This window comes from Wallemia ichthyophaga (genome assembly GCF_000400465.1).
Source record: "Wallemia ichthyophaga EXF-994 unplaced genomic scaffold scaffold5, whole genome shotgun sequence".
NCBI lineage: Eukaryota > Fungi > Basidiomycota > Wallemiomycetes > Wallemiales > Wallemiaceae > Wallemia > Wallemia ichthyophaga.
This window is the reverse complement of record NW_008806278.1, coordinates 518,717-544,189: the sequence shown is the minus strand read 5'-3', so window position 1 is coordinate 544,189 and position 25,473 is coordinate 518,717. Positions and strand designations below refer to the sequence as shown.

The window sequence follows — 25,473 nt, the reverse complement described above, 5'->3', positions numbered from 1 at the left end:
TCGTCCACAAACCTTTATCAGCGCCACCGAGTGTGTACAAAGACGTAGTGTTGTCCCTATCGCCGGCGGTTGACATGCCAACAATCTCAACTTGGATATCTGGGTGCCGATTTTCGAGTGAGGCTTTAACAATATTGGCTTGTATCATTGCCAGCTTGCTTTTTCTCGTACCGAGTTTGAGTGTGACCATCTTCTGTATCTGAGGTGATGATAGTTGAGAAGACAGTGCGGTACAGGCAGATATCACATCAAACTACAGGTTACAAAATTAGCATTGTTTAACTTGTCTACATTTTATGCAAATATCATTTTAATTTGAAATAATAAAAACTTGGATTCTTTCGTAAACACACACAGCTACACGTCGTCATTCGAGAATGAGAACAGCGCGTCCTTCCTCTCTTGCTCTCTCTCCCAACGTCTTCTGATCTCGTGTAATCCGATAGAGAAGAGGACGAGTGAGCTAAGCACACCCATATCTCTCAACGCAAGTGCTTCCGTTTGGAACACAGCTTGAAGCGTAGGGATGTAGACAAAGCACATCTGCGCAAGGAATGAAACTGCCACAGTTATAAGCAACATCTTGTTGTCGCCGAATCCACATGTAACTCCCCTGTTTTGAAGCGCACTGGCCAAGTCCAAAACAACGAACGCGGTGAAAGTCATTGTCTGGTCGCGAGTTGAAAATCCGTCTCCAATTTCGTAAGCATAGATGAAAAGAACACCAGTGATAATTATTGAAGCAGAGAAAAGTACTCTTGTTAGGAGCCTGTTGGTAATGACTGACGCATTCTTTGGACGAGGTGGACGCTTCATGACCGTCTTGTTCACTGGATCTACACCAAGTGACTGTGATGGTGGTCCATCCATGATTACGTTGATGAAGAGAATCTGCATGGCATTGAGTGGGTTGCGCATGCGTAGTGCTGTGGAAATAGTGATCAAGCTGAGTGCAGCGACGGCAGTAGAAAGCTGGAAGCTGAGGAAATTTTGTATGTTGTAGAAAATACTCTTTCCTGGAGTGGTTGTTAGTTAGGAGTTTTATGAAAGGCAGCAAACCAGCAAACCGTACCTTCTTCAACAGCTGGCAAAAGCGTTGCAAAGTTGTCGTCGACGAGAATACAATCAGCAGCCTCTTTGGCCACGTCTGTACCACCTTTACCCATACTAACACCAATATCAGCCATCTTGAGAGCAGGTGCATCATTAACACCATCACCCGTCATCGCAACGACTTTCTCAAGCTTCTGTAGTACTCCGATAATTCTCATCTTATGCTTTGGTGAGGTTCTAGCAAATACACTAACACTGTTAATACGCTCCATCAGCTCTCTCTCTGACATGTTATCCAGCTCCAAACCAGTGAGACACTCGCTCGTATCTCTGCGTGAGTTGGTGCTTGGTGATGCTGGTCTGACACAGAGGCCCAACTCTCTAGCAATAGCAAGTGCAGTACGCTCAGCGTCACCGGTAATCATAACAACGTGAACACCTGCTCTTTGCAATGAAGCGATGGAAGCAGCCACGCCAGGTCTTGGTGGATCCTTCATACCTTGAAAACCTGTAAATATGAAACCACTAGTGAAATCTGAAATGTTGCTGCTGATTCTGTATGCCATACCAATATTTCTCAATCCTTTGTCACCACATTCATTACCCCTTGAGAGGATGAGCTGGCGAGTAGAATCGTCGAGACGGACGGTGTGATGACCAGATGCTGTCAAGTAGCTGTCGCAACGCTCCAAGACTCTCTCCAATGCTCCTTTAAGGTAGTTGCACTCTTGTGGTTTGCCCTCAGCATCGCTAGCAAGTGTACCGGTGACTAATTGAACCTTGGACTCTGACGAGAATGCTTGTTCATGACGGCGTACAAATGACGTACGTTTATCATTTGTACCTTGCCCTTCAATAACATCGACAAGGGCTACATCAGTAGGTTGTCCAACATTCTTACCGTGCTCATCCTTCCTTGCGTTGTTACAAATGTTTCCAATAAGTAGTGTACGTTCGAGGGCTGGGCTGATTTTATCGAGCTTGCCGTCTATAGAAATAGGACCATCTGGAACTGTGAATGCTTTGGTGACAGTCATAATATTTTTTGTGAGGGTACCTGTCTTATCTGAACAAATAACGCTAACAGAGCCAAGTGACTCGACAGATGGGAGCTTCTTGACAATGGCCTTGCGCTTGCTCATACGGAGAACACCGAGTGCGAGAGTGACAGTAGTGACAACTGGAAGACCTTCTGGAATAGCTGCGACAGCGAGAGAAACACCTATTGTGAACATTTCGAGCCAGCTGCGTGATTGAATAATACCGATCAGGAATATAACACCGATAACAGCAAAGGAGATGATAGAGAGCTGCTTAGCGAGTTCGTCCATTGAGTATTGAAGAGGTGTGCGGCGCTCTTCAACGTCCTGCATCATAGTAAAGACAACACCAAATTCAGTCTCGGAGCCAGTACCAACAACCAAACCTCTACCGTGACCACTTCTAACGAGGGTTCCCATATGTGCGATACATTTGCGGTCACTAACACCGACGTTCAACAAATCAGATTGCTCAGTGGTTTTCTTCGTTGGTTTGGTTTCACCTGTGAGGTTGCTCTCGTCGATCTCAAGGTCAACTGCCTCAATAATGCGAACGTCTGCAGGGATACGGTCGCCAGTTGAGAAAGTAACGACATCGCCTGGAATAAGGTCGTTGGCGAGCGGTGATGAGTTTTGGCCACCTCTGACCAAGTGACAGTAGTGTGGAACGAGCTTGTTTAATGCTTGCAAAGACTTCTCTGAGCGCGTTTCTTGGACGAATTGAACAGTCAAAACGATAATTACTGCAAGAGATATACTAATTGAATCGTCTACGTTACCAACCAAAGCTGAGACAACGGCCGAACCGAGTAAGAGAAGGATCAGCGGACTTTCGTAAATCTGCTCGAAGAACTTTTTGAATAAGCTGTCACCTGCTTCAACCGAGAATTCATTAAAACCGTATCTAGGGCGCAATTCTTTCACGTCGGCAGAGCTCAATCCGTCTTTAGGGTTTGTGTTTAATCGAGCGATGGTTTGCTGCAAAAAGAAAGTCAATAGCGCGTCCACACTCCAAAGAAAACACCCACATCGACTGATAGCTTTGCGTACTGTGCTGACGGCGTTGACGTGTGAGCAGGATCCGACTCAAGAGAATGTGTCATAGCCTTTCTTCTATCGTCGTCTTCTTTCTTCTCTGCGGCAGCTGAATCGAATGGGCTTGGAAGCTCTGAAGGCTTCAAATGAGGGAGAGATGGTTTGCGGGCGTTAGCTTCAAGAGATGCCTTCCTGAAACTGGTAGAGTACGTGTACAAGCCTTCAGCGTCTGCGACGGTTGTGGGAGATGTGTGAGGGGGAGTCTGGTGTGCTAATCTAGCAGCCTCTTCAGCTGTTGGGGGTACCAGAGATGGATGATAGCTCTTCAAACCTTCTGGTTGGTTGTTATAGAGCGTTGAAGATGTGCTTCCAACTGGCTTCACGGGCTTTTGATCGCTTGAGCCTGAGTTTGTGCGCTTCCGATCTCTAGGCATATGGTGGTAAGAAGACAAGGTGGTGATATGGACAGTGAAATAAGATAAAAGCACTTTTTATTCTTAGATGTTTTGTATACCACATATGCACGCGCTTTACCTCCCTCTTAACCCCGTTTTCTGGCACCTTCCGCTCTAGCCATCCTCGCACACGTCACTCTCAAACAAAAGACCAAAACATGCAAAAGGAAATAAAAATATATTATATCAACCTTACATCTTCTCTAATGGCGTCAAAGTGAGTAAGCGCATCGCACTGCCAAGAACTACACGATTTGTCAGCTATTTTTAACTCAGTTGGGCAACCCTAGCACTCACCGTCTCTGGCACTCATGAACAAGTACAAACGGGCTTCTGCCAGTTTCTTTTCTTGTCCTTTAACCTTCAACATTTCAAGCAAGCTAGATACAACATGGGTTAGTTGAAAAGCATATGAGACAATGTTATTTGGCTCATGTGTCTTGAGGGCATTCTTGACGACATCTGGGTACTGTGATAACAGATAAACTAGCTCTCTGGCTTTTGGTTCAGTGAGAAGCTTGGTGTCAACATCCTTGGTTGGATCTTCAGGAAGCACAGTTTCGTCAGCAACTTTACGTTGAATGGATGACATTCTGACGTGAGCGTATTGGAGGTATGGTCCTGTGTCACTGTGAGAGCGTTAAATTGCATCACTCTTTCACAACACCACCCACCCTTCAAATGAAGTCATACGGTCCCATGCAAACTTGTAGTTCATGATTCTACGGCCAGCCATGTCCTGTATCTTAACAGCACTCAAACCGAGTGTATCAGCAGTCCATTCTGGATTTTCAAGTTGATCGTACTTGTTCATAGAATCCTTCTTCATCACATCAAGCATAACACTCTTAGCTTCGTTGAGGATCTGATCGAGGAAGACTGCAGTTCCTTTACGAGTAGACATACCCATAACCATACCAAAGTTAATGTGAAGAAGGTTCTTGGCCCAGTCATACCCAATCAAGTCCATTGCCTTGAACAATTGCGCAGTGTGAAGATCTTGTTGAGAAGCAATAACATAGATCATCTTGTCAAAGTGGTAATTTTCATGACGCTCAGCAGCTGCAGCGAAATCACGCGTCAAATAGAGTGTTGTACCGTCCATTTTCTTAACGACAGCCTTACCAAGCTTATACTCTTCGAGGTCGATAATTTGCGACTGACCTGATTGCTTGATGAGACCCTTCTCATGCAACACATCAATGGCCTTGTTTTGGTTTTCTTGGGAAATTTGAGATTCACCGGAGTAAACGTCGAAGTGGATGTTAAGGCGTGCGTAGGTATCCTTGTACTTTTCAATGGAAAGATCTCTAAATTGCTTCCAGAGAGAAAGGGGACCTTCCTCGCCATCTTCCATACGTTTAAAGAAGCGTCTGGCTTGGTCGTTGATGGTGTTACCTGCTTCTATCGGAGCTGAGTCTTGCTCATCACCACCCTCTTCAATATCTTGACTCTTCTTACCAAGCTTCTCGTCCTCCTCCTTTGCCTCATTATTGACACGCACATACACTTCAAACAAATGACCGATCGGGTCAACCTTGAGCTTCTCCTGGCTACCATAACGCTCAAAACCAACACCCAGAAGACCGAATTGCTTTCCCCAATCACCCAAGTAGTTCATACGAGTAACCTTCCATCCACAGGCTTCATATAAGTTGGCCAAGAAGGCACCGATAATAGTTGAACGCAAGTGGCCTGCGTGGAAAGGCTTAGCGATGTTTGGAGAGCTGAACTCAATAATGACGTGCTTGCCCTGACCAGAAATGGTTGAAGTACCATACTCTGGCTTTCCTGATGGGGATTTGTTGGACATGTAGTGAATCTGGTCCAAGACATTTCTAATAAAGTTTTGAGTGGTAGCTTGAAACGTGACAAAGCCCTGCTTAACGGTGCACTTTTCAATGTACTCGTTAGGCTTAAAGTTGTCATGTACCTTCTGAGCGTGCTCTTTAACGTCACCAGGCAGTCTAAAGCGAGGAAGAGCAATATGGAAGTCACCATTCTTTGAGCCAACGTGTACACCTTCATAGGCCTTTTCTAAAGGCAAATCGAGCGACTTGTTCAGCTCAACCGCACAGGCTGCTTTGTAGCTGTCAAGGATACAGCGCTCTGGCTCAGTGTTTGGGATAAAAGGTAGTTGTGTGGACATCCTGCGTATATTAAATACTGGCTGATAAAATCTTCTCAATATAATCGTCGATACGCCTTCTTGAACGAATACAAAGAGCGATTGAAGAGATGGCGGAAAATCAAAGAAATTTTAAAAGGCAGCGTGTATTAGGAGATGATGATGGATATGAGCCAAAGAAGGATGATCAGGAGATTGAGCTCGAAGATGAGCTTTTCAACGACAGCCATCAATTGGGCGACGCGGATGAAGACGGTGATGGTGATGAACCCTTTTTTATAGATGAATCTGCGCCTTCTCATCCAAAAGAAGTTTGGGCAGACGATGACGATAAGGACTTGGAAATATCACTCGCAGACAACTCAAAGCTGCGTAAGCTGAGAAAGGAGGAAGACGAAGACCGTGTCGGTGGTGATGATCTTGAAATCAGGCTCAGGGAGAAGTTTGTCGCTGTCTTCTCTCTTATCCTCACACACTTACACTCTCCAGATTCAAATCTATAAATCCTACACCAGCTTGGGCTTCACAAGCTAAAAATAAGCGCAAGCAGCGTGAAGATGACAGTGACGACGATGAGGACGATATTCTCAATTCAACCGGTCTCAACACTCTCACCAACAGAAAAACACGCCTGAGAGCTGGTGAGATTAAGGTCGAACGTCTCAAAGACGTGATTCAGACAGACCAAATTAAAATTGTTTGCGTGCAATTTCATCCTATTATCAACAACCTCCTTCTCGTCGCTCAGTCTGATCGAAGACTCAAGATATACAACGTTGAAGGTTCCAAGAGTACTCTTGTACAACAACTACACGTCAAAGATATGCCCATCACTACTGCCATCTTCAACCCTACAAAGCCTTCAGTTTTCATAGGTGGTCCTCGTCCCTTCTCCTACTTATTCCACCTCGACACTGGTGCGACAGAGCGCTTCAAAAACGGTGACGACGTTGTCAGCGCTCATGCAAAATTTAACTCGGATGGCTCAATGATCGCTTTAAAAGGAAAACGAGGACATGTCGAGTTGTTGAGATGGTCAAACTCTGCATGTGTGCCTAGTGGGAGTGTCAAGATGAACAAGCCTGTAGCAGACATTGCGTGGGGGAAAGATAGCAGCACACTGTACACTATCTCCGATAGTTCCGAAATTAGTACTTGGGACGCTGTAAGGAGACGATGCATGCGGACCTGGAAAGACGAGGACAACTTTGCGCCTACTAGATTGTCTGTTTCGAAGGATGGCAAGTTTATTACTATCGGATACAAGAGTGGTATTGTCACTATATACGACGCTAGCTCACTCAAACTCCTCAAATCAATTGGAAACCTCATCACTACGATAGATAAGCTGGTATTCAACAAGGATACACAACTGCTAGCATCAACTTCGGCCGAGAAGAATGACCAGCTACGTCTCATTCATATTCCCTCTTTCACTGTCTTCCAAAACTGGCCGACAGCTAACACACCACTTGGCAAGATACAAGCAATTGATTTCTCAACTGATGGTCGCTGGATTGTGATTGGAAATCACAGAGGAAAGCTGCTCCTCTACCATATCAAGCACTACAGTGATAATGTAGCTTATTAGAGAAGTGGTGATGTCACAATTGTATAAATTACTCTGATAGAATACATAATTTATTAACACGACAATAATGAATAGTAAAACCAAACAAAAACATGAAGAATCTAAATAAGGTTTTATCCAGTGATATTAATGTATAGCAGGGTATTGTAATCCTTAACAAAAGCATTCGTAATAAGATTGTATTGTTGTGTACAATTGTGATCGTCGCTTTCGTCATATCCATCGTTAAGGAACGTGTGTTCATATGAGAAGTAAGAGATTGCTGATGCGTTTGCGGATTCCTCTAAGCCGTTACAAGTGCTTGATGTAAGTTTGTTGAATGGGACGTTGTGGGTATTATTGCAGTTGTCATTAGTCGGAGGTGAAAAATATATTGAAGAAATTGTTGCAGAGGCAGTCGCAGATACTGTTGAGGAATTCTTTGAAGAAATAAAAGAGTGATTCTCGAATGGATTGAAGTCACTGAGTCGAAAATCCATGGAAATCCGATGCAGAGCCAATGGCAGTAGTTTCTGTGACAGTCATAGAAGGAAATGAGACCTTTTCAATTAAGTGCTTTGACGAGCGTTTGAATTGGGAAAAGTAGCTGTAGATGAGAATAGCTGAATCGCTGCGATGTAAAACCTGCTCACCGCGGTTCTTAAAGGCATTGGTAAGTAAGACTCCGGCAAGAATTATGGAGTGCTTGAATAGAGGGTGTCCGGAGGGCTTCTCTTTTCAAAAAACATCATCAACAAGCCTTCCACGGTGCCCGCCATGACGTCAGTGGAGATAAGTCTTTTTTTAGAAGTTGTGAATTGATCAACGTCTTTTTGTGCTACAATCGTGATTTGAAGAAGATAGCGATTATGCCACAAGTACTTAATAAGCAAATAGCAGATATCGGCCATGGATTGATGGGTATGTGATGCGTGCCTGGCCATTTATCTGCTTATTAGGATGTTGAAGGAATGACTTGGACCGATAAGCCTATACCAATCGACGAGGCTATGGCGGTGATGAAGAGGAGCATTGAGGTATCCGGAGGAAGTGTAGCGTGGAATGGCGGAGAGTTCTACGGTCCTCCAGAACACAACTCTTTGCACCTCCTCAAGGCTTACTTCACAAAATATCCAGAAGACGCGAGCAAGGTTGTTCTGTGCATTAAGGGGGGTATCGATCTGAAGGTGTTTGCTCCAAACGGATCATACGAGTTCTTATCTTCATCAGTCGATAAGTGCAATGAGTTACTTGGTGGAGTGAAGAAGATTGACCAATTTGAGCCAGCTAGGCGTGATCCAAACCACACATCACAACAGATTATTGAGAATCTCGCGCGTATCGAGAAGGAGGGCAAGATTGGCGGTATCAGCCTGTCTGAGGTCGACGAAAAGACTATCAGAGAGGCCGCGAAGGCGGCAGAGGATTTGGGAACGAAGGTGTCTTCTGTAGAAGTTGAATTTAGCATGGCTTCGCCAGATATTCTCTACAACGGCGTTGCGAAGGCTTGCGCTGACTTTAATATCCCGATCTACGCTTACAGGTGAGTACTTTAGCGTAGAGGATGAGATTTTCTAACGTAAACCAACCAGTCCAATTGGAAGAGGTTTGCTCAGTGGTAAAATTAAGAGTAACGCTGATGCGAAGGGAATGGCAAAGCACTTTCCACGCTTCCAAGACGGCAATATCGAAGAGAATCTCAAGCTGGTGGCCGAGGTTGAAAAGCTGGCAGAGAAGAAGAGATGCACACCAGCACAAATTGCAATTGCGTGGGTGAAGTATCACTCCAACAGGAATGGTCTGCCAACCATCATTCCTATCCCTGGTGCCAGCTCTGTCCGCCGGGTCGAGGAGAACTTGATCAACAGCATCACGTTGACAGACGATGACATGAAGCATCTCAACGAGGCGGTGGAGAAGGTAGAGATAAAAGGCGGCCGCTATCCTGAGTAGCTTTCCTAGCTGAACCGGGGATAATGGTGCCTTTTTATTTTTTGATTCCAAATTGACGATTTTATGCTGCAATAATGTGTGATAAGGTATCTAACATGTCCCAGAGTCCCAGAGCCCTAAAATGTCTAAGCCGCTTGTCACGATGTGATGAATGTCATTTCCGAAAGCACTCGCCTCGATTACTGCCAAACACACGCACATCCAATTTAAACCGTTTTTGAGGTTTCACGTATGTGCGAGGACAATATAAGCTACTCCAGCACCTCCGTTGTCGCTTCTGGTCACGCAAACCTCTCATGAAGATGAAAACATGAAAATCTTAGCTATGATGATGATGATGAAATCTGATTATATTGTCAAGACGATAAATGTTAAACTGCGTCCATCAATACTTTTAAAGCATGAGGAGTCAAAGGGGGTGCTGAATTTACTGGAAGCGTTTCTTGACTAGCGCCGTAATTTATAAATTGTTGGCGGCTCTCAATTACGCTGAGCCACCGTGAAAATCTTAGCTATATTTTAAAATTTTTGGTAATTTACAATCAATATTCGAATCCAATATTTTTCAAAGTAGCTAGATATGATAGGCTTTCGTGGTCTAGTGGTTATGACATGTGCTTTACAAACTGTATTTCAATAAACAAACTTGGATCGCACAGGGCCGCCGGTTCGAACCCGGCCGAAAGCTTTTGTCTCGGCTTGGAGCCACGATAGCTGAAATGAAATATATCTTATTTTTCACTAATAAATGTTTTTATGTTTGGAGGTCTCTAGGTGGTTTATTGGTCGGATGGAAGCGGGAGGAATTTAAGAGAATGTTTTGTTAGCATTAAGCAGTCTGATCATCATAAATCACAAGCAATTGCAATCCTGCCGTGCTGCAACTAGTAGAGTGAACGCGGATGTGATAAAACACGTGATTTTGAAAGTTGAAGGTGGGAAGCTTATGCAAGAGAGAATATAGCTTTAATAATATCGAAGTAGGCCATAACGCCTTGGCTAAACTCTTCACTCGGCTTATCCGCATCTTAGACATAAGCGAAAACAGGAGTGAAAAGAGGAAGGATATCGCTGAAAACGCTGATTAGAAGGTATGCGTACAAACCAGACTAAGAGTACTTTGAAAGAATTAGAAAATAAGCCGGACTTTAAACGGGAAGATGGGGTGGATAGAAATTCACAGATATGACGGTCATCAGGTCAGCGAATGAAATATTAAGAAAGCGCGTCATTGGAGATGTAGAGTATATTAGTAGAATGTGCCTGGTTTATGTGTTCAGGTTGCTCCCAGTAGAATGTAGTGAGGAGTATAGAGGTGGCCGTAGCCAAAGACCATCTCCAGAATAAGCTGGAATTCAAGCTCTATATTGTATTGTAAGAATATGTATTGCTGTCTTTTTCATCTACCACCACCACCACACCAATGAAGGGAATTGTTCGCGGAGGCAGCGTCGCAGGTGAGAGATGGCCATCATTTCAGCAGAATCAGCTAACACAGCACAGCTCGTACGTTTACATCTTCTGCGAGAAGATCAGTGGTATATGCAAGAGATGGCACACTCGAGCACGACAGCAACGAGCTTAGCTTGAAGCAGCGGTTAATCCAGAAAGAGAATGGTGAGATAGCTTAATTCACTCCAATCATCATCTAAACAAGCCATTTTAAAGTCGAATCACTCGAGCATTTGGGATCCACGCAAAACTCATCTAACGCCTACAAGCCATGGAAGACGAGGCTGCCTACGTCACAGCAGCCAATTGACAGCTTAGTTGGTGCATTAACAGCAGCAGGTGCTCACCTTGGACACAATCACAGCGAGTGGAATCCTTCAATGAGACCTTACATCTACGGCACAAGGCATGGACAATCTATAATTGACTTGGAGCAGACACTCGTTGCCATTAGGAGAGCAGCAGCAGTCGTCAGAGGCGTTGTTGAGCGTGACGGCATCGTTCTTTTCGTTGGAGGCAAGACGAGGACTACGATCGTGAAGAGAGCAACTGAGAGAGCAGCTGAGAAATTGGAGGGTAACGGGTTCTGCGTACCGAACAACTGGCTGCCTGGTACGCTCACTAATCGCTACAGATTGTTGCCAGGAGGAAAACCAGAGCAACCACCACCACTTCCTGATTTGGTTGTGTTCAGTAATCCACAGACATATCCACACGCACTGAGGGAGTGTGCTCTTACTCGAGTACCGACTGTTGGATTGATGGACAGTGACGGTGATCCAAGGGGTGTCACGTATGCCATACCCGCCAACGACGACAGCGAGAGAGCGGGTGAACTTATTATCAATCTCCTCGCTGAAGCTGGAGCAGAGGGCTTGATGGTCAGGAGAGAGTTGGAAGAAAGTAGACAGAAGGCGCAGAGAGTTAAACAGAGGAAGCAGGCGGATGGCGCGTGAAGTGGCAGTAGTATAATGCATACATGAAAGATTACATAGACAAAAGCAGAAAGCACAGGCAAACACACAGACACACCCAAAAACAGCATTGTGCCTTATCTTATGTGCCTGTCCGAAATGTGAAAAGATGTGCGTTGAGGTGTGCACCCCCCGCGTGAGCCTTGTGAAAATCCCGTGCATCGTGTGGATGAAATAGAAGGCACATGAACAGGCGCCCCTCTCTTGGATCACTCCTTCTTGAACCACCACGTTGAAATAGGCTCAGCGAGTGATGGAAGAGCAAACTGAGCAGACCAAGAAGGAATACATCAACAACGCCAGTGCGCTACTCGCCCAGATACAATCAGCCTCCACAAAGCAAGTCCAACAGAGTCCGAGCCTGTATTACTACAACGAGTACAAGGCAGCAACTGAACCGCTTACCACGGCCGCACAACAGTCTTTCCCGTACAACCCCGAGTACCAGCTTAGACCGATTGATGCTGGCTACCGTCAGACGACTCTCAACAACGATAACGGTGGGTGGGATATAATAGCGTGGATTCTGGCTCATTTGGCTTATTAGAGATCGAAAAGCTCAACGGGAGGCATCCTATAGACCTCGCAAATATTAAATACGACGATAAAGTTTATGTTGTGGGTTTTGAGGGCGTACTCGACGATACACTCTAAATGCTTCTCAGATCCCGCAAGGTGAATCTGAGAACTTGCGGCTGAATAGAGAGCATGAGCTGTTTAAAGTGGGTTGCCTAGGCTCGCAAACGCATAACCTCCTAACTGTCACGCCCTCGCGCAGTTCATTATCGGTGGCCTTTGGTGGGGTCCGCTTAGTGAGGTTGTCTCAAGAACTACACGAGCAGGAAAAAAGGGTGTCATCGGCGATTGGGGTGCTGGGACTGGTATTTGGTGTGTTTTGTGTGGTTTAGAGAGAGCAACACTGATAATCCTCTTTCAGGGCAATGGAATTAGCTCAGCAGTTCCCAGGAGCAGAGTGGGTAGGCTGTTTTCATTTGAACTGCTCTAAATTACCCTACAGCACTCACGGCAATGACATCCAATGCATCACGCCAATAAAAGGGTGAGTTAGTTGATTTAGTTGGGGTGTTTTTTACTCACACTTCCTAAAGACGACAAGTACCAAGGAACTGGTAGGCTTCACCTTTTCTTCGTCGCCACACCCTCTCACACTTGCACCAGCTTCTATAGATGCGTCGATATCACTAAAGATCTCACATTGGCATATCAACCAGAGAGTTTCGATGCAATCCAAATTAGATGTTTATATGCAGCTATACAAGATTACCCGGCGCTCCTTAAAGACACACTCCCACTTCTCAGGCCAGGTGGAATGCTCCTACTAATGGAACCCAAGTGGACTACTGTTTCGCGCTCCACGACCGCTGGACCTTGTTGCCGCACTCTCGCTACCTGGATAGAGCAATTGTTTGTTGAGAAAGGTCTAGACCCAGGGCTTGACGGTGACAGGCTGGAGACTTATGTCAGAGCATCCGGGGAGTTTGATGAAGTAAAGAGCAAGGTATTCCATGCTCGTATTGGAGCATGGCCGGCGTACTCGGGGGTTGATGTGGGTGGAGAGATTCTTCAGGAGTAACAGTGCTAACAAACACCTCAAAGCTCCCTAATAGACATGTTGCGCATCTGTTTGCAGACGATCTACTCAACCTGTTTAGATCATTTATACCCATTTTCCTTAAACGAGGTTACTATGAACCTGATATCAATAACATAATAGCAAGAGCTGCTAAAGAGACGACGCTAACAAAATATAGAATTGTTGAAGAGCTACATTACACATATGCAATAAAGAGGCAGTAAATGGGACATTTGTATAGAAGAGGAATAAATTTTTATTTGGCAAATCATTAAAGAAAATTCGTACAAGTGCACGTGCACAGCGCGCAACTAGAATTTCATCACCGTGACGAGGATATACATTTGACAGCTCTACTTCTTCCTTTGGAAAATTCCGCTGTGCTGATGAACTGTCAAATGCCCCCACTTGGCGTGCATTTGCGCGCGAGGATGTACTGATAAGCAAAGCACATGATTTAAAACACAATAAAATCACACAAACTAGTCAATGAAGAATGAATATTTACTTAAACGACCAAAGGTGATTTGATTTAGTGAGGTAATCAACTTTCCTAATTTGGATGACATTCCAGTCAAAAGCACACTAAATCACTTGGCAGAAGCTTTCAAGTGCGGCTAAGACTGCTTGACCATCAACTCCCACCAACTACAATTCTTTCGCTATGTCATTCCTAGACGGGGAAAAACAACCAAGATACGAAGAGGAGGATAGCCCGCAGCATGAATACAACGCGCTGGTAGATTATATCCACAACGTTGAGTTGAGAAAAGCAGACGACGCTCAAGATGTGCAAGACGACAACATCGAGTATAAGAGGGTGAGTGGTATTACAAACTGAGACATGACTTACTAACCAACAAACTAGCCGTGGTATGCGCCTTGGAAGAAAATCGAAATTAGACAGCAAGGCAAATCAGTGCCAGATGATTGGATGCATGCTGATATTAAACATGGTATCAGCTCAGGTGACGTCGATCCACGTCGTCGCCAGTTCGGTTTCAACGAGTTAGAGTCTCCAGAAGAGAACTTGGTACTCAAATTTATTGGTTTCTTTAGAGGCCCTGTCCTCTATGTTATGGAAGGTGCCGTCGCCCTTGCCGGTGGTCTTCGTGAATGGGTCGACTTCGGTGTCATCATTGGTATTCTCCTTCTCAACGCTTTCGTTGGTTTCTACCAAGAAAAGCAAGCTGGTGACATTGTAGCACAGCTCAAAAAAGGTATCGCTCTTCGTACTATCGTCATTCGCGATGGACAAGAACAAGAAGTCGAAGCAAGAATGTTGGTTCCTGGCGATATTGTCGTCATCGAAGAAGGCTCTACTATTCCAGCAGACTGCGAGTTGCTTGCAGACTACAAGGACAAGGATGGCTCGAGAGCTAGAGAGGTATTCGAAAAGGTGAAGGCAGAGACGAAGAAAGAAAAGACGGAAGATGAAGAAGACTCTTATGGTAAAGGCCCATCCATCTTAGCCGCCGACCAATCTGCTATCACTGGTGAATCTCTCGCTGTCGACAAGTACCACGGTGACATCGCTTTCTATACCACCATCTGCAAGCGTGGCAAGGTGTTTGCACGCGTCAAGATGACTGCACCAATCTCTTTCGTTGGTAAGACAGCAGCACTCGTCCTCGGATCTAACGAAAAGGGTCACTTTGTCAAGGTCATGAACATTATCGCTGGTACTCTTCTCGTTCTTGTTATTGTCTTCTTGTTCGCCGTCTGGATTGGTTGTTTCTTCCGGAACGTAGAGATTGCTCAACCAAGAGACAACAACTTGCTTGTCTACACTCTTATCTTCGCTGTTATTGGTGTTCCAGTTGGTTTACCAGTTGTTACCACCACTACGCTCGCTGTTGGTGCCGCGTACCTCGCCAAGAGACAAGCTATCGTACAGAAGCTCACCTCAATCGAGTCATTGGCTGGATGTGACATACTCTGCTCAGACAAGACTGGTACTCTTACCGCTAACAAGCTCTCGATCCACGAACCATACACAGCCGAGGGTGTTGACATGGATTGGATGATGTGCGTTGCTGCCCTCGCCTCATCTCACAACGTTAAGTCATTGGACCCTATCGACAAGATCACCATTTCCACTCTTAAGGAATACCCAAAGGCAACAGAAATGCTCAAGACAGGTTGGGTAACAAAGGATTTCAGACCATTCGACCCAGTATCCAAGCGTATTACTTCAATTGTCGAGCGTGACGGTATTACTTACACTTGCGCTAAGGGTGCTCCAAACTCAATCCTCAAGATGTGCGCATGTCCACCACAAACAGCTCAGGCCTTCCGCGACCAAACTATGGAATTCGCTTCAAGAGGTTTCCGTTCCCTTGGTGTTGCAGTTCAAGAAAACAATGGTGACTGGCAAGTACTCGGTTTGCTCGCACGACAGCAACGAGCTTAGCTTGAAGCAGCGGTTAATCCAGAAAGAGAATGGTGAGATAGCTTAATTCACTCCAATCATCATCTAAACAAGCCATTTTAAAGTCGAATCACTCGAGCATTTGGGATCCACGCAAAACTCATCTAACGCCTACAAGCCATGGAAGACGAGGCTGCCTACGTCACAGCAGCCAATTGACAGCTTAGTTGGTGCATTAACAGCAGCAGGTGCTCACCTTGGACACAATCACAGCGAGTGGAATCCTTCAATGAGACCTTACATCTACGGCACAAGGCATGGACAATCTATAATTGACTTGGAGCAGACACTCGTTGCCATTAGGAGAGCAGCAGCAGTCGTCAGAGGCGTTGTTGAGCGTGACGGCATCGTTCTTTTCGTTGGAGGCAAGACGAGGACTACGATCGTGAAGAGAGCAACTGAGAGAGCAGCTGAGAAATTGGAGGGTAACGGGTTCTGCGTACCGAACAACTGGCTGCCTGGTACGCTCACTAATCGCTACAGATTGTTGCCAGGAGGAAAACCAGAGCAACCACCACCACTTCCTGATTTGGTTGTGTTCAGTAATCCACAGACATATCCACACGCACTGAGGGAGTGTGCTCTTACTCGAGTACCGACTGTTGGATTGATGGACAGTGACGGTGATCCAAGGGGTGTCACGTATGCCATACCCGCCAACGACGACAGCGAGAGAGCGGGTGAACTTATTATCAATCTCCTCGCTGAAGCTGGAGCAGAGGGCTTGATGGTCAGGAGAGAGTTGGAAGAAAGTAGACAGAAGGCGCAGAGAGTTAAACAGAGGAAGCAGGCGGATGGCGCGTGAAGTGGCAGTAGTATAATGCATACATGAAAGATTACATAGACAAAAGCAGAAAGCACAGGCAAACACACAGACACACCCAAAAACAGCATTGTGCCTTATCTTATGTGCCTGTCCGAAATGTGAAAAGATGTGCGTTGAGGTGTGCACCCCCCGCGTGAGCCTTGTGAAAATCCCGTGCATCGTGTGGATGAAATAGAAGGCACATGAACAGGCGCCCCTCTCTTGGATCACTCCTTCTTGAACCACCACGTTGAAATAGGCTCAGCGAGTGATGGAAGAGCAAACTGAGCAGACCAAGAAGGAATACATCAACAACGCCAGTGCGCTACTCGCCCAGATACAATCAGCCTCCACAAAGCAAGTCCAACAGAGTCCGAGCCTGTATTACTACAACGAGTACAAGGCAGCAACTGAACCGCTTACCACGGCCGCACAACAGTCTTTCCCGTACAACCCCGAGTACCAGCTTAGACCGATTGATGCTGGCTACCGTCAGACGACTCTCAACAACGATAACGGTGGGTGGGATATAATAGCGTGGATTCTGGCTCATTTGGCTTATTAGAGATCGAAAAGCTCAACGGGAGGCATCCTATAGACCTCGCAAATATTAAATACGACGATAAAGTTTATGTTGTGGGTTTTGAGGGCGTACTCGACGATACACTCTAAATGCTTCTCAGATCCCGCAAGGTGAATCTGAGAACTTGCGGCTGAATAGAGAGCATGAGCTGTTTAAAGTGGGTTGCCTAGGCTCGCAAACGCATAACCTCCTAACTGTCACGCCCTCGCGCAGTTCATTATCGGTGGCCTTTGGTGGGGTCCGCTTAGTGAGGTTGTCTCAAGAACTACACGAGCAGGAAAAAAGGGTGTCATCGGCGATTGGGGTGCTGGGACTGGTATTTGGTGTGTTTTGTGTGGTTTAGAGAGAGCAACACTGATAATCCTCTTTCAGGGCAATGGAATTAGCTCAGCAGTTCCCAGGAGCAGAGTGGGTAGGCTGTTTTCATTTGAACTGCTCTAAATTACCCTACAGCACTCACGGCAATGACATCCAATGCATCACGCCAATAAAAGGGTGAGTTAGTTGATTTAGTTGGGGTGTTTTTTACTCACACTTCCTAAAGACGACAAGTACCAAGGAACTGGTAGGCTTCACCTTTTCTTCGTCGCCACACCCTCTCACACTTGCACCAGCTTCTATAGATGCGTCGATATCACTAAAGATCTCACATTGGCATATCAACCAGAGAGTTTCGATGCAATCCAAATTAGATGTTTATATGCAGCTATACAAGATTACCCGGCGCTCCTTAAAGACACACTCCCACTTCTCAGGCCAGGTGGAATGCTCCTACTAATGGAACCCAAGTGGACTACTGTTTCGCGCTCCACGACCGCTGGACCTTGTTGCCGCACTCTCGCTACCTGGATAGAGCAATTGTTTGTTGAGAAAGGTCTAGACCCAGGGCTTGACGGTGACAGGCTGGAGACTTATGTCAGAGCATCCGGGGAGTTTGATGAAGTAAAGAGCAAGGTATTCCATGCTCGTATTGGAGCATGGCCGGCGTACTCGGGGGTTGATGTGGGTGGAGAGATTCTTCAGGAGTAACAGTGCTAACAAACACCTCAAAGCTCCCTAATAGACATGTTGCGCATCTGTTTGCAGACGATCTACTCAACCTGTTTAGATCATTTATACCCATTTTCCTTAAACGAGGTTACTATGAACCTGATATCAATAACATAATAGCAAGAGCTGCTAAAGAGACGACGCTAACAAAATATAGAATTGTTGAAGAGCTACATTACACATATGCAATAAAGAGGCAGTAAATGGGACATTTGTATAGAAGAGGAATAAATTTTTATTTGGCAAATCATTAAAGAAAATTCGTACAAGTGCACGTGCACAGCGCGCAACTAGAATTTCATCACCGTGACGAGGATATACATTTGACAGCTCTACTTCTTCCTTTGGAAAATTCCGCTGTGCTGATGAACTGTCAAATGCCCCCACTTGGCGTGCATTTGCGCGCGAGGATGTACTGATAAGCAAAGCACATGATTTAAAACACAATAAAATCACACAAACTAGTCAATGAAGAATGAATATTTACTTAAACGACCAAAGGTGATTTGATTTAGTGAGGTAATCAACTTTCCTAATTTGGATGACATTCCAGTCAAAAGCACACTAAATCACTTGGCAGAAGCTTTCAAGTGCGGCTAAGACTGCTTGACCATCAACTCCCACCAACTACAATTCTTTCGCTATGTCATTCCTAGACGGGGAAAAACAACCAAGATACGAAGAGGAGGATAGCCCGCAGCATGAATACAACGCGCTGGTAGATTATATCCACAACGTTGAGTTGAGAAAAGCAGACGACGCTCAAGATGTGCAAGACGACAACATCGAGTATAAGAGGGTGAGTGGTATTACAAACTGAGACATGACTTACTAACCAACAAACTAGCCGTGGTATGCGCCTTGGAAGAAAATCGAAATTAGACAGCAAGGCAAATCAGTGCCAGATGATTGGATGCATGCTGATATTAAACATGGTATCAGCTCAGGTGACGTCGATCCACGTCGTCGCCAGTTCGGTTTCAACGAGTTAGAGTCTCCAGAAGAGAACTTGGTACTCAAATTTATTGGTTTCTTTAGAGGCCCTGTCCTCTATGTTATGGAAGGTGCCGTCGCCCTTGCCGGTGGTCTTCGTGAATGGGTCGACTTCGGTGTCATCATTGGTATTCTCCTTCTCAACGCTTTCGTTGGTTTCTACCAAGAAAAGCAAGCTGGTGACATTGTAGCACAGCTCAAAAAAGGTATCGCTCTTCGTACTATCGTCATTCGCGATGGACAAGAACAAGAAGTCGAAGCAAGAATGTTGGTTCCTGGCGATATTGTCGTCATCGAAGAAGGCTCTACTATTCCAGCAGACTGCGAGTTGCTTGCAGACTACAAGGACAAGGATGGCTCGAGAGCTAGAGAGGTATTCGAAAAGGTGAAGGCAGAGACGAAGAAAGAAAAGACGGAAGATGAAGAAGACTCTTATGGTAAAGGCCCATCCATCTTAGCCGCCGACCAATCTGCTATCACTGGTGAATCTCTCGCTGTCGACAAGTACCACGGTGACATCGCTTTCTATACCACCATCTGCAAGCGTGGCAAGGTGTTTGCACGCGTCAAGATGACTGCACCAATCTCTTTCGTTGGTAAGACAGCAGCACTCGTCCTCGGATCTAACGAAAAGGGTCACTTTGTCAAGGTCATGAACATTATCGCTGGTACTCTTCTCGTTCTTGTTATTGTCTTCTTGTTCGCCGTCTGGATTGGTTGTTTCTTCCGGAACGTAGAGATTGCTCAACCAAGAGACAACAACTTGCTTGTCTACACTCTTATCTTCGCTGTTATTGGTGTTCCAGTTGGTTTACCAGTTGTTACCACCACTACGCTCGCTGTTGGTGCCGCGTACCTCGCCAAGAGACAAGCTATCGTACAGAAGCTCACCTCAATCGAGTCATTGGCTGGATGTGACATACTCTGCTCAGACAAGACTGGTACTCTTACCGCTAACAAGCTCTCGATCCACGAACCATACACAGCCGAGGGTGTTGACATGGATTGGATGATGTGCGTTGCTGCCCTCGCCTCATCTCACAACGTTAAGTCATTGGACCCTATCGACAAGATCACCATTTCCACTCTTAAGGAATACCCAAAGGCAACAGAAATGCTCAAGACAGGTTGGGTAACAAAGGATTTCAGACCATTCGACCCAGTATCCAAGCGTATTACTTCAATTGTCGAGCGTGACGGTATTACTTACACTTGCGCTAAGGGTGCTCCAAACTCAATCCTCAAGATGTGCGCATGTCCACCACAAACAGCTCAGGCCTTCCGCGACCAAACTATGGAATTCGCTTCAAGAGGTTTCCGTTCCCTTGGTGTTGCAGTTCAAGAAAACAATGGTGACTGGCAAGTACTCGGTTTGCTCCCTATGTTCGATCCTCCACGTCACGACACTGCTGCTACCGTCGGTGAAGCTATCAAGCTCGGCGTTGGTGTGAAAATGTTGACTGGTGATGCTGTCGCTATCGCTAAGGAGACTTGCAAGATGCTTGGTATGGGTACTAATGTGAGTCACATCTGAGACACTTATCATTTTTGCTAACAAAACTCAGGTATACGACTCACACAGACTCATCGGCGGTGGCTCAATGGCTGGTTCTGAAATGCACGACTTTATTGAAAACGCTGATGGTTTCGGTGAGGTCTTCCCTGAACACAAGTACCAAATTGTTGAAATGCTCCAACACCGTGGCCACTTAACAGCCATGACTGGTGATGGTGTCAACGACGCTCCTGCACTCAAGAAGGCTGACTGTGGTATCGCTGTTGAAGGTGCTTCCGATGCAGCTCGTTCAGCTGCTGCTGTCGTTTTCCTCGATGAAGGTCTTTCAACTATCATTACTGCTATCAAGGTCGCTCGTGAAATCTTCCACCGCATGAAGGCTTACATTGTCTACCGTATTGCACTCTGTCTCCACTTGGAAATATATCTCACACTCTCAATCATCATCATGAACGAAACCATCCGCGCAGACTTGATTGTCTGGATTGCCTTATTCGCTGATTTGGCTACTGTCGCTGTTGCATATGACAACGCACCATACGCTCTCAAGCCAGTTGAATGGCAACTTCCAAAGATCTGGATCATGTCAACCGTTCTCGGAATTATCTTGGCAGCTGGTACCTGGATTCTCAGAGGTACACTCTTCCTCAACAATGGAGGTGTTATTCAGAACTGGGGTGGTATTCAGCACATTCTTTTCTTGGAGGTCTGTCTCACAGAGAACTGGTTAATTTTCTTGACAAGAACTGGCGAGGGTGAGTTCAAGTGGCCATCTTGGCAACTCACTGGTGCCATTGCTGGTGTTGATATTCTCGCTACAATTTTCACACTCTTCGGTTGGTTCCACTCTGATGACGAAGATCACAACGGTCATACCGACATTGTCACTGTTGTCAAGGTTTGGTGTTTCTCTATCGCAGTTATGATTGTTTGCACATTGGCATACATTGTCATGAACAACATGAAAGCAATCAACAATATTGGCAGAACACAGAGAGGAAAGATCGACAGACGCGTTGAAGACTTTATGAATGAGCTCCAAAGAATCACGATTGTTCACGAACGCTCTGACAGAGATGTTTACAGACTCTACGGTAGAACGCAAGGTCTTGATGCAGACAATTAGGTTGATCTAGACTTATAAGGAATGCATGGAATATATCCACTCACTCGCACTCACGCACTCAATCACTCAGAATAACACACTCGTTATATTCCCCAAATCCTCATTACTATACAAACTTAGTAATTAATTTATTTTTGCGAATATTTATGTTCTATATACTTTACAATACAATACATTTGATTTAATCAAATTATCTATAATGGCTGCTCATGGATCCAGTCTAGTGCACCCGGTATGCTGTGCAGAGTATGCCACGATAAGCGTTGAGACTTAGACATCCGACTTTCAAGCATATAGGCTAAATGGCGGTGGAAGAGTGGGAAAGGCAGTCCATATGCGATGGCTAGGTTTATGAATTTCTGAGAGTGCTATTAGAAGGGAAGTGAGATAGCAAATAACAAACCTACATCAACGCATTCCATCGGTGTCTCATTATACCCCGCAAACATGGCTGGGTTGGAAAGAATACCGCGAGCGCTCATGACGCCATTGCAGCCGGTGACATCTCTAATGCGCAAGCTTTCATCGAGCGACCAAGCGTCACCATTGGAGATGGTGGGTACATCAGAAAAGGACTGCGCGAGACGAACGCCATCTAAATTGACAGGAGAGGTGGAAGCCTGTGTCCTATAACGACCGTGTATACCGACGAGCGACACACCGGCAGCGACAGCATTGCGAATGAGCTGCTCAGTCCTCTTTTCATCCTGATCGATGCGTATTTTAACGGTTACGGGGAGAGAGCTACCGAGTCTATCGTGGGTAGTGCGAATGATATCGCGCACAGTCTCCGGACGACGTAGGAGGGCGCCACCAATTCCCTCCGCGTATGCCCAACTGGTCGGACAACCAGTGTTGAGATCGATAGCGTCGACATACGGCGCTATAAGTTCAGCAGACTGCATGAAGGGGACAGGCTCGCTGGCAGCGAATTGAGCGATGAGAGCACCGCGTGTAAGTTGTGAGTGTTTTTCGAAAGCCTCATCGTGCCATCCCGCAGTGCGTCTCCTTCGCAGCTCAAATACACCTCGTTCGCTTGACGAAGTAGAGAAATCAGACGCACGAGCATACTCGCTGCGGGAAAATTCAGTAGACAGCATCATGGGTGTGTAAGTTATGTGGGTGTTGTATCCCCCACACAACTCCCGGAAAGGCAGCTTGCTGTAGCGCACCATCGGGGCTTGGACGGTCCAAGCGGAGTATTCTGCGAGGAGTTCCGCCGGCGGAATTTGGAGGGGCTGTGGCTGTGACTGAGAATCTGTCTGAGATTGTACCCGTTGAGGTTGGGACATTGTGGGTGTATTCTATCAAGAGGACTGGTGCGGTCTTCTCTCTCACCTGTACCACCATGTCCTCTCGCAGCTTACATCTGCTGCTTATCTGCATCTGTATCACTCTCGGTAGCCTCCTCGCAGCGCTCTCACCGCAAATATTCAAAGTTCGACAGGAGAACATTATCAAGCTTGCGACGCTCGGCGCTGGACTGCTCGTTGGCAGTGCGTTGGGAATTGTTATACCAGAGTGGGTGGCGTCTGAGATATGATATTATTCCCGGCTGATTACGCTTTAGGGGCGTCGAGAGCATTTATGAGCATTCGAGCAGCACGGAAACAGCCTCACGGAAAATAGGTATACTTACCACTACTGGATTTGTTATGATGCTGCTTATAGATACGCTCATAGCGCCGCATAATACCCATTCGCATGGTAAACAAGATGTCCAGCACGATGAGCGCGAGCACGACGAGCACGCCGAAGAGGGTCATTCGAATGGCCACAACCACGCCCATGCGCCACGTAGAATGCGCTCTTACACCCCCCTACGCCCGATTTCTACAATCAATACGTCACCTTCCAAGGCCATTTCCAAAACTGCGGGCTTGACGATCCACTCGATTTGCGACGGTGTTGCTTTAGGCGCGGCTACATACGGTGATAACGGCGGTGGATTGAGTTTGGTGGTGTTCCTCGCGATCGCTGTGCACAAAGCACCTGCTAGTCTTGGTTTATCCAGTAGTTTATTAAATTTGGTGCCGCAATTGAGCAGGACCTTTTATAGACTCTGCATCGTTATTTTCTCCCTCTCAACCCCATTCTCAGCATTCGCAACTTATACTGCACTCCATCTCCTCAATCTGGGCACTGCTCTAGGTAGTATTCCCGGATACGCGCTTTTGTTCTCGGGTGGCACTTTCCTCTTTGTGGCTACACAGGCCACTTCCGAACAGCTAGAGTGCTCTACGGATAGGAAAGGCTTTTTGAGCATGTATCTCATTGGCATTTTCGCACCTGTACTTGTATCAGTTTTCTTCAAACACTCACACTAAAGAGGTTATTACAACAGATTAGAATTATAGTAGATTAATATTACAAGTGGTGTGCGAGTGTGCGAGGTGCGTGAGGTGCGCGGGTACAAGTGTGCATACTGCAAAAGATGCAATGGCGCTGTGTACTACATAAAGTCTGATTTGCGCTATTTAATCATCCACCCTCCTGACATCTGCGAGTTTGGACGTACCAGCAGCAGCACTGGGACGGCGTTTAAGTGATTGAGAAGAGGAGACTTTGACTGCTTTACGTGGTGCTTTACGTGGACGGATCTCATCCTCAACGACATCCCTCTGTTCAGCTTGAAGATCGCTCAAGTTTAGCCTAGTGCTGCGTCGAGGGTAAAAATCTGATTCTGATTGTGTATCTTGTAGAGATGCAATGTTGGTATCTACACCACCAAGAGCCACAGGAGCCATACTAGCCCCAGACAAACCATCCAAGCCACTCTTCAAGGACAAATACTCGGATTTCAACACGTCTATCTTCTCAAAATCGTAGTCGTCGACAAAGTTGAATGTTTTCTGACCAGAAAGAAGTTTCATAGAGTGTTTGAGAGTCTTGAGGTAGGTGAGGAGACGATCTTTGGTTTGTTTTGTTGGTGGTTTACTGTTTGTGGAATCGTCGATGTGTATGACATTACCAGTGAGCAACTCAACCCTCTTGGTAGTCTCAGTTGTTAGATCCGACAGCTCACTACCGATTAAATTGAAGGTATCTCTCCATTGAGCGTTTTCTTGAGTGAGTTTTGATTGAGCTTGTTGAGATTGGTAGAGAGTGCGTTCAAAGAGGGAAGAATCAGAGTGGCTGTCGCCATTACTAGTCCCAGCACCAGTACCATGCACCTCTCTTCTCTTCAAATCTTGAATGTTTTGTTTTTGAATGGATTGAGTTACGGATTTGGAGAGGCTGAGTTGATGACGAGATTGCTTGAGTAGATGGGAATGATCGGATAATTGGGATTGTAGTGAATCGATGGTAGCAGACTGCTGTGCCAATTGCTGGTCCTTGAGGATGATGGATTGATTGGAATCAGCTAACAAACCAGCCAGCCTAGTATGCTCATAATCGTTATTCTTATCTTGCTGCTTAAGTTTATCAACTAATTCCAAATTATCTGCCTTTAAATCTAAAAACTGGAACAACAACTTTGATAGCTCACTTGGATTTGAAAGCTTATTAAATTCAATGGGATTATTTAAATATCCTCTACTAATGAATTCATCGTTGATGTGTTTATATGTCTTGTCCATTGGTGAGAAGGTGGCCGTCGATTGTCACGTTTGTGTTCTTCAACCAACATCAATATATTCTACTTCTATTATTTTTTTATTTTTACTTGGAATTTACTAGTCATTCTTCTTAACTATCAGACTTTCTATTAACT

At 45.7% G+C, this 25,473-nt stretch overlaps 11 protein-coding genes and 1 non-coding gene across 12 annotated transcripts; 9 read left to right on the top strand and 3 right to left on the bottom strand.

Annotated features, from left to right (window-relative positions):
* Positions 1–357: 357 nt before the first annotated feature.
* On the bottom strand, positions 358–5,732 carry J056_003809 (Calcium-transporting ATPase 1; the record flags this gene model as incomplete). Its single annotated transcript, XM_009269025.1, has 6 exons — positions 358–1,016; positions 1,073–3,071; positions 3,122–3,554; positions 3,780–3,828; positions 3,881–4,212; positions 4,258–5,732. 6 exons carry the CDS (start codon positions 5,730–5,732, stop codon positions 358–360), a joined length of 4,947 nt encoding a protein of 1,648 aa, XP_009267300.1.
* An 89-nt stretch (positions 5,733–5,821) lies between these two features.
* J056_003808 (putative U3 small nucleolar RNA-associated protein 18) lies at positions 5,822–7,302 on the top strand (the record flags this gene model as incomplete). Its single annotated transcript, XM_009269024.1, has 2 exons — positions 5,822–6,153; positions 6,201–7,302. 2 exons carry the CDS (start codon positions 5,822–5,824, stop codon positions 7,300–7,302), a joined length of 1,434 nt encoding a protein of 477 aa, XP_009267299.1.
* Positions 7,303–8,252: 950 nt separating this feature from the next.
* J056_003807 (Pyridoxal reductase) lies at positions 8,253–9,234 on the top strand (the record flags this gene model as incomplete). Its single annotated transcript, XM_009269023.1, has 2 exons — positions 8,253–8,824; positions 8,874–9,234. The coding sequence occupies 2 exons, from the start codon at positions 8,253–8,255 to the stop codon at positions 9,232–9,234; spliced, it is 933 nt and encodes a 310-aa protein (XP_009267298.1).
* A 587-nt stretch (positions 9,235–9,821) lies between these two features.
* On the top strand, positions 9,822–9,922 carry J056_004984. The gene has a single exon. It is a non-coding gene; the product is annotated as a tRNA-Val (tRNA).
* Positions 9,923–10,657: 735 nt separating this feature from the next.
* On the top strand, positions 10,658–11,642 carry J056_003806 (uncharacterized protein; the record flags this gene model as incomplete). The annotated part of the gene is made up of 3 exons (XM_009269022.1): positions 10,658–10,691; positions 10,738–10,851; positions 10,903–11,642. The coding sequence occupies 3 exons, from the start codon at positions 10,658–10,660 to the stop codon at positions 11,640–11,642; spliced, it is 888 nt and encodes a 295-aa protein (XP_009267297.1).
* A 271-nt stretch (positions 11,643–11,913) lies between these two features.
* On the top strand, positions 11,914–13,478 carry J056_003805 (uncharacterized protein; the record flags this gene model as incomplete). Its single annotated transcript, XM_009269021.1, has 9 exons — positions 11,914–12,160; positions 12,208–12,278; positions 12,326–12,382; positions 12,439–12,548; positions 12,598–12,633; positions 12,679–12,720; positions 12,770–12,790; positions 12,840–13,227; positions 13,278–13,478. 9 exons carry the CDS (start codon positions 11,914–11,916, stop codon positions 13,476–13,478), a joined length of 1,173 nt encoding a protein of 390 aa, XP_009267296.1.
* Positions 13,479–13,918: 440 nt separating this feature from the next.
* Positions 13,919–16,490, top strand: J056_003804 (Plasma membrane ATPase; the record flags this gene model as incomplete). Its single annotated transcript, XM_009269020.1, has 4 exons — positions 13,919–14,074; positions 14,123–15,638; positions 15,694–15,699; positions 15,751–16,490. 4 exons carry the CDS (start codon positions 13,919–13,921, stop codon positions 16,488–16,490), a joined length of 2,418 nt encoding a protein of 805 aa, XP_009267295.1.
* Positions 16,491–16,761: 271 nt separating this feature from the next.
* Positions 16,762–18,326, top strand: J056_003803 (uncharacterized protein; the record flags this gene model as incomplete). Its single annotated transcript, XM_009269019.1, has 9 exons — positions 16,762–17,008; positions 17,056–17,126; positions 17,174–17,230; positions 17,287–17,396; positions 17,446–17,481; positions 17,527–17,568; positions 17,618–17,638; positions 17,688–18,075; positions 18,126–18,326. The coding sequence occupies 9 exons, from the start codon at positions 16,762–16,764 to the stop codon at positions 18,324–18,326; spliced, it is 1,173 nt and encodes a 390-aa protein (XP_009267294.1).
* Positions 18,327–18,766: 440 nt separating this feature from the next.
* Positions 18,767–21,758, top strand: J056_003802 (Plasma membrane ATPase 1; the record flags this gene model as incomplete). Its single annotated transcript, XM_009269018.1, has 3 exons — positions 18,767–18,922; positions 18,971–20,635; positions 20,682–21,758. 3 exons carry the CDS (start codon positions 18,767–18,769, stop codon positions 21,756–21,758), a joined length of 2,898 nt encoding a protein of 965 aa, XP_009267293.1.
* Positions 21,759–21,952: 194 nt separating this feature from the next.
* J056_003801 (tRNA-dihydrouridine(20a/20b) synthase) lies at positions 21,953–23,050 on the bottom strand (the record flags this gene model as incomplete). Its single annotated transcript, XM_009269017.1, has 2 exons — positions 21,953–22,117; positions 22,166–23,050. 2 exons carry the CDS (start codon positions 23,048–23,050, stop codon positions 21,953–21,955), a joined length of 1,050 nt encoding a protein of 349 aa, XP_009267292.1.
* A 56-nt stretch (positions 23,051–23,106) lies between these two features.
* Positions 23,107–24,085, top strand: J056_003800 (Zinc transporter ZIP9; the record flags this gene model as incomplete). The annotated part of the gene is made up of 2 exons (XM_009269016.1): positions 23,107–23,279; positions 23,329–24,085. The coding sequence occupies 2 exons, from the start codon at positions 23,107–23,109 to the stop codon at positions 24,083–24,085; spliced, it is 930 nt and encodes a 309-aa protein (XP_009267291.1).
* Positions 24,086–24,235: 150 nt separating this feature from the next.
* Positions 24,236–25,339, bottom strand: J056_003799 (uncharacterized protein; the record flags this gene model as incomplete). Its single annotated transcript, XM_009269015.1, has 1 exon — positions 24,236–25,339. The coding sequence occupies one exon, from the start codon at positions 25,337–25,339 to the stop codon at positions 24,236–24,238; it is 1,104 nt and encodes a 367-aa protein (XP_009267290.1).
* Positions 25,340–25,473: the final 134 nt, after the last annotated feature.